General features: G+C 35.6%; 1 protein-coding gene across 1 annotated transcript in view; it reads left to right on the top strand.

Moving 5' to 3' along the window:
• The first annotated feature begins 7,450 nt into the window (after window positions 1-7,450).
• Window positions 7,451-8,068, top strand: part of LOC140434931 (nose resistant to fluoxetine protein 6-like) — a 127,093-nt gene continuing 126,475 nt past the window's right edge. Inside the window, exon 1 of the mRNA XM_072523570.1 lies at window positions 7,451-7,731. Coding sequence (XP_072379671.1) covers window positions 7,533-7,731 — 199 coding nt within the window. The 5' untranslated portion in view covers window positions 7,451-7,532. The remainder of the gene's footprint in view (window positions 7,732-8,068) is intronic.

Genomic DNA, 8,068 nt, shown 5'->3' with positions numbered 1-8,068 from the left:
AATACGGATTCCGAAAAGGCAGATCGACAGTCGATGCCGCAACCTGGATAAGGGACGCGGCTAAGACAAGCAAGAAAAGATGGGTGGTCCTTGTTCTACTGGACATAAGAAATTATTTTAATTTAGCAAACTGGGGCCGCATATTACTTGGGGATCCAGAGTATATGTCCAACATAATAAAGGACTACCTATCGGAAAGATCCGTATGCATATCCAAAAAGAAAAAGAAAGAAATGACCGCGGGAGTACCCCAGGGGTCAGTCTTAGGACCCTTACTTTGGAAAATACTATATAACGGGGTACTAGAAATACATAAGAAGAGAGGAGTGAGAGCGATAGCATACGCGGACGATCGAGACCTACTGGTCTTAAACGATTGAATTGGGGAATAACACAAAAGGTAAATAATGCGATAACAACCACTGCGGCGTGGATAGAGAAGAACGACCTAAAACTAGCAGTGGAAAAGACAGACGTAATAATTTTGAAGGGACCAAGAAAAAGAAACGATATAATCTTTGAATATCAAAACTTCGACATAAGACCCCAAAGAACAGTCAGGTACTTAGGAATAACCTTCGGTGACAGAATCTCCTTCGGACAGCATGTACAAGAAGCATGTCGAAAGGAAAAAGAAAGGACCTCAACACTGAACAGGTTAATGTCCAATATCGGGAAGCCGGGATCCCAAAAGAGGACAGTCATGCTCCAATCAATACTGTCCATAATACTATACGGGGCCCCAGTATGGCACGAGGTCCTTCGGATAAAAAAATATAAAGATATGCTTATTAGAGCTCAAAGGAAACCCCTGATCAGGGTGTGCAGTGCGTACAGGACTGTATCAACCATTGCCTTACAGGTGGTGGCTGGTTCTGTACCGGTGCACATCTTGGCCAGGGAGAGAGTCCGAATGTACCAAAGGGGCAACGGAGCGGGGCCACAGGAAAGAGCTACAAGTCTAGAGACGTAGCAGAGGGAATGGGCAGCCGAAGTCGGGAAGGCTGCCTGGACAAGACGTAGTGAGGTGGTACAGGGGGATACAGATGGATCGTTCAGGAAATATACCCATCGTATAGGGAAAACCGAAAACGATCTATGTCCTGAGTGCGGGGTAGTCAATGACGGGCGGCATGTCGTATTCGTATGCCCCGCTTATCACCAGGGGCGTACCGAGCTGCAGCTGGGCCTGATATCCCCTCTAGGTAAGCCTCGCGAGCTAATTGATAAAGCTATCGACAGCAAGCATGACTTCGACCTGATGATTGCTTTTGTCACACAGACAATAAAGCATAAAGAAGAATAAGAGAGGCGACTGCAGACAGGATGACCTTATATTTATTTTTTAACGTGTCTTGTGTCGTAAAAGGCAGCCAATGGGGGAGGACTTATTACACTCAAGCCACACTGACTGCCTAATTTAATTTATTTTATTTTATTTTTACACGGTTTTACTTATTTATTTATTTATTTATTATATCATAGTTTTATTTATTTACTTTATCGTAGTTTTATTTGATTTTATTTATACGTTATTATTCGTTAAACAATTTTATTTTCAATTTCCTTTTCCTGTTTATGTATCTTTTCTTTCTTCTTTCTTTGGCTTCTTTCTTATCTTTCATTTCATCCTTTCTCTTCTTTCTTTCTTCTCTAATCCTATCTTTGCTATTTCTTATCATCTCCTTTTTTCAGTCTATTTCTTTCCTGTATGTTATGTATCGTCTTGGGACAGTTAGTGGGGAAGGACCTTTTACATCCGACCTACACGCACTGCCCCATCTAAATGTCACAATAAATGGGTGGATGAGCAGGTGTGTTTAGATGAAAGTAAGGAATGACTGGAGTTGAATGAGAAGGTATGAATGGGTAGATGAGAAAGAGTGAATAGATAAAGGTGTGAACGACTGGCGTTATTTGTAACTGCCGACTGACACCATATGGTTGGTTCCATCTTGGGTTGGAGAGCTTCCCGGCCAACTTTTTTTCCGTCCTCGGTCGCTTCGCTGTGCGGGGGCGACGTCCGTGAGGCTGACCAATCCATGGAATTTAGGGGTGGAAGGGGGAGCTATGAGTAAGGTCGATGGGTCAGACATGCTCGCTAAGAGCGGTTCCAGACCCGTCGGCTGGAGTAAGAGGGGGTGAGTGTGAAAAAGTGTAGACGCTGAGGAACCCCATATGAGACCGCATAACTTTTGCAAAATGTTCGTGTTCCAAGTTTTGCAGTCGTCTTTGTAAGATGTTCTTTAAAGTTTAGCATTTTATCAAATGTTACAATTTAAAGTTGAACAATTTCATTAGTGTACCAACAAGAATAGTACTTGTTACGATTCTCTTCAAAGATATGAATATGTCATATTTTATTGAATTAAATTTTTCTTAAAATCTTAAAATGGTTTTAAGTTCACTACTGTCCAATTTAACAATGAACAGAATCACAGAAAAAAACTAAAAATGCATAAAAAGTATATGTGCTGCGTAGAACAAAAATAAAAATATTTTATGTAGATAACGTAAAACTGATCTCAGATAACGAAAATTCAAAAATAGTAAGTAATCACATTCAAAACATAGGAAAACGGCGGAGACGTACAATATAAAAATATTATTTAAGAACAAATCTATAGTGGTTCCAAGGGAGTTCAAAGGATTAAAAATGGTAATTACCGATTAAACACATGAACTTTAAAAAGAGTTAAAGAAAACAAGCAAATAAAGTGTCTTGTGTAGTGGGATCAATAAATAAATCAATAAAATACTTTATTTAAAAAAATTATGCAATAATTGTCTAGCGGAGGATTTAAAACAAAATAGAAATTATAAAAAAACATAGATATAAAAATGAAATTAAACAATCGATTGAAAACAAAACAACTACAACATTACTTGAATTTACTGCAGTTAATATCATGTACTCACATTTGTGTGTATATTTGTGTCACATGCTAGATTAAAATTAAAGTATTTTTGTAAGTGTGCATATGTAACTTACTATTGTTAAATATTTCTTTGTTTGAATTTATATTCTCACACATAAGGGGTGTTACTTTTATAGTAGCTCTACTTCAGTGAGTTTTTATGTTTATTTAGTATGCTTTTTGTTTCTTATAATTTATATTGTAATGTAAGCTTTCTAAATAAACATTATTATTATCCAGATTTAGCCATACGGCACTCACTCCCAGGGCCGCCGCTACCATGTGTGCCAAGTGTGCATCGCACACGGGCGGCCAACAATAGGGGCGGCCAAAAGCAGTCCACTGATGATAATACTTTTTTAAAACGAAAATAAATTCAAGTAGTTAAATAGTAATGATTCAGATAATTCTGTGAACTCTAATATTCCAAACAATAATAATTATTCAGTACGTGATAATACTTAAATGCGTTTCATTTATCATGTATAATTCTTTTTTTCATCCTAATCTAAAAAAAAAATGTCAGAAAATATTATTTATTGTATGAACTGCCGCCCTACCGCAAGTACAGTCATAAAGCAGTTTCGGGAATACTTTTTAATTCAAAGCGACTGGCGGCTTTCGGACTTCAGTTATTTGATATTTCACACGTAGATACTTTACAAGAATTTAGGCAAGTGGTTGTAAAGTTTCTGTTATAATATTGTTCCTATGGTTATGTTTATAGATGGGTTATTATGTCTTATGTTCAGTCTTAGTTGAGAATTCTATGAATTTAGACACGCTTTTGATAAACGATTTTGTTTGTAAAATATAGTAGTGTACCCGTTTCTTTTGCACAGTAGGTACTGAATTTGGAAGTAACGTCGAGATCAGAGCAATTTTATTCGTATACGCGTTACGGCTACATATTATTTGGAGAAACATTATTTGGACAACTTATTTGCAGTGTTTTTGGATTTATTTTGTTAAATTCGCCCGGCTTAGTTCTTAAGTGATAATTTCAAAATGTCCGAAAGAAAAAGAAAACGACTTTCAGGTTTTTAATATAGAAAAATAAAAGAGGCAAAAACTGAGGAGAAAAAAAAAACTTAGCGGTGCACTGGAACCATTTTTGATGAAAAACATACATGAAAGTATAGAAGACTCGGATATAAATTTAGGACCTTCAACTTCAAGCGAAGTCCAAACCATAGAAAAAAGTACCAAACAATTGAATATTCCTGCGGATAGAGATGGAGGATTTAATGACAATAATAGCGATAGTGCGAGTGCTGATGCTGAAACGCCTGAACCTGAAACCACCAATCAAGAACAATTAATGTTCCAGTTAATCTGGATTGCAGTGTAGGAAGCTCCAGCATATACTTAGTTTCAGATGATCCAAGTGAAGTTCAATTTGTTGTTGAAAATTTTCCTCGGCAAATTACAAAAATTAACTTCCCCAGAGACACAAATAATAGGAAATTTTCAGAAACTTATTATTATCGCACATTACCTAATCAAGACCAAATTTATCGCCCGTGGTTACTTTACTCATTATCACTAAATAGTATTTTTTGTGCACCTTGCAAACTGTTTTGTTGTGATGAAAGCAGCCGACAATTACTTATTGGAATTAATGGGATAAGTGACTGGCAACATTTAGCTATTATTTTAAAAACACATGAATCCGGTGCAGCTCATATAAAATATTCTCAAAAACTGTTTGAACTATCTACAATATTAAAAAAAGGATTAACAGTTGACTCTGCTCATCAAAAATTATATGAAATGGAGAAAAAACATTGGGGCGCACGTAGAACAAATAACAATTGTAGTAAGATATGTTTCTGCTTTCTGCAATGTTATCTATAAAACATGAAGCGTGTGTGACATTGGACATTAAAGATAAATTGTCAAAAAGTTTTCCGAGACGAAAGCCCGAAAAGAGCGTTTTTAGTTTTTTTATGTGTTTATGTTTCTATTCACGGTTTATTTTAATTAAATGGACGTTTAAATTAGGATATTAGAATTTACATAATCTGGACGTTGGATCATGGTTATTAAATTAGGATAATGGACGTTTAAATTAGGATATTAGGATAAGATATTAGGGTATTTATAAGGATAATATATGGACGTTGGATCATGGAGATTAGTCTAAATGTTCAAGTATTTATCTAGTATTCAAGTATTTATCTATTTACAAATTATTATTGTTATATTATGCATCTTCTGCACATTTCTTTAAATAATAGGATGTATGTCTAAAGTGTTGGAAGGGGGGCGGCAAATATTAAGTTGCACACGGGCGGCCAATACCTTAGCGGCGGCCCTGCTCACTCCCTCTAAGGGGAAAATTCACTCATCCCAAATACCTACGCTATTAAAAGAATTGAGCTCTGATAGGGCTCTTTCCGTGTTGTCGAGCCCTAGGTGACTTGGTATGCTGGAGTATCTCCCAAAAATTTTCGTACACAACTGGACGTACGTCGACAGTAGCACAGCCTTCTGCATGGTCTTATAGAGATGTTCATTTAAACTCAGCTTTTTTATGCTTTCCAGGAGGTTCTTTGAAATGACTCCAGTAGTAGAAAGAATAATAAGTATCGTCTGGGTACTTTTCATTCTCCATTGTCTCTTTATTTGTACTTCCCGATTTCGGTATTTGGCGATCGTTTTGTTTTATTTAACACGCAGATTATTATTATTAGGTATCGTCACATCGATTGGTGTTGTTTGTCTCGTTAGTTTATTAACTAGTACAATATCTGCTCTATTGTGTGTTACTCTTTGGTCTATGAGCAGAGTGCGGTCCCAATATAGCTTGAAGTTCATTTTCAAGCATACTCTCTGGGACGTATTGATAATATGGGAGATGGTTTTCTTAGAGAAGTTCCAGTTTGATAGCTACTTCTTGATAAAGGATTTTGCGTACTAAATCATGCCCTTTCTTGTATTCAGTTGCAGCAAATGCCTGGCAGCTCCCAGTAAGATGTTGGATGGTTTCTTGGGCTTGATATCCATATCGGCATTTGTCGTTTTGAACTTAAGGGTCTTTGATGATATATTTGAGGTAATTTCTTGTTTGTATATCCTGATCCTGAATAGCAAGTAATAAACTTTCTGTTTCAGAAAACATCTTTCCTGATGTCAGCCAATAGTTCGACGCTATATTGTGTAACGTTATAAACGTCACATCTTTATTAATTTATATTTAAATAATTACTTTATTTAAATTTCTTTATTAATTCAATAATTCCTTTACATTTAGTTTCTTTTTTACTATTTTTTCTTCAAAAAGTAGTCGGCGCCCGTTGTCTTTCTTTTCTTTCTCTTTCCCTCCGGTAGAATAAATATTTGCCTTCTCTCTCTCTCTGTCAGGTAGACTAATTGCCATTTATTTTGATGTCATCTAATCAACAGGTGGATGGTCTGCCTTGGCTGCGTATATTACTTCTTGGTCTCCATTCTGGAATCTTTCTTGTCTACCCCTTAACCCGTTATCACGCTACATATTCTGCCATCTAAATGGCAGAACATGTACATGTACTACCTTTGAATTTCTACGTATCTCCTCGTTTTTTACACCCTCTAACTATCTGACTGTGTTTTGGTAAGGGTAAGAGTTTCGGGTCCGTATGTAAGGACTGGCAAGACACATTGCTTGAACTCTCCTCGGGCGGGTACTCTCAACGATCCTGGTATGAAATAGACCTAGTTCAGGGAAGCGACTCCTGACCACGTGAGCCTTGGTTATTCTGTCGTACCTACATCTAGGAAAACTCGTGACCCAAACTAAATATCCTAATTCATAACACATACTTCCTCCTTCCTTTTTACTTACCAACTCACCAATTACTCTCAAGATGAGAACATACTATACTTATTTGAGAAAATATCGGATAGTCAGAAAGAAGATGTAAATATATACGCATATAAAGATACCTCCTTTAACTTTAGATGCAAATATACAAGATGTGGTTAACAGTTATAGTGGAATCAAACAGTAATAAAAAAGTATGCAAAGACATTACCAAGCAATTATTGAAACTTATGGAGTATACTCTAAATATTAAAATTTATTGGTTTGACGAGCCGTTTAATATTTTATATTCTAAATAATTAATGTCTGACTAAATATGTAATTAATAACTGAATAATCAAATTTCTTTTATAAAAAAAACCGTTTAATACTACTCACTATTTAAATTTATATTACTAGAAGTTAAATACATTTTTTTTTTCATTTGTATCAAATAAACATTAACTAAATGAAGCAACTACTTGTTCTTCGTCTTAACAAATCATTTCTTTTATTTTGTGGCTACACGCACTATCGATGGACACTGTACATTAAGCTTAACCCAATTCATTGACCAATCCACCTCTCCTGCACCAAAGACGATCGGATGATCTGAACCACGGACTCGTAAGGACACTAGGCACACATTTACAATTTACATTTACCAAAAAAAGAAGAGGTAGCTGAAATCGTGAAGGACATAAGTTGCAACATAAGTTAGACAAGTTGGTGTAAGAAAGTAAGATCAAAGAACAGTACTGTATAACACTTTCAGTGTCTCACGGTGATAGTCTTTTCACTCGCGGTTCTTTAATAACGTCCAACAAATGTTAATAAACCTCGTTGCGGTTATCTGGTGCGCGGTTGCGGTTTTCGCCGCGAGCGGCCGCAGTTATAAAAATGAAGTGGTCGATTTGTTTCCTGAATTACCGGTGGGTATTGTGGATACGGATAATGTGCTATGTAGGGAACATTCCCGGATTTACGTGGAACATCTTAAAAATTTGAGCTTATGGGCACACGAAAGTACGTAAATAATTATTTATAACTTTTAAAATTATATTTAGCTATCAATTTTATTTAAAAAATAATAAATGATTTATCTTTAGAATAATATACGTTAACTTTTTAGTTGATTTAAATTTTAGTTGGTAAATGGTACTGAAATTATTATTGTTTTGATAATTTTATATTGATATTGGTTTTTGATCCTAAAATCCAAAAGTTAGAAAAGGTGTTCTTTTCCCGATTTTCATAATATTATTTTTATATCCGAGTGTAAAGTTTGGAAAAAAATTGTAAAACCTTAGTTTTCAGTATTTCATCTTGTTGTAGTATGAACTAAAAGTCCAAAAAAATAAGG

This window comes from Diabrotica undecimpunctata, chromosome 2 (genome assembly GCF_040954645.1).
Source record: "Diabrotica undecimpunctata isolate CICGRU chromosome 2, icDiaUnde3, whole genome shotgun sequence".
NCBI classification, from domain to species: Eukaryota; Metazoa; Arthropoda; class Insecta; order Coleoptera; family Chrysomelidae; genus Diabrotica; species Diabrotica undecimpunctata.
Note: the sequence above shows the minus strand (reverse complement) of the source record. Positions and strands in the feature narration are given on the sequence as shown.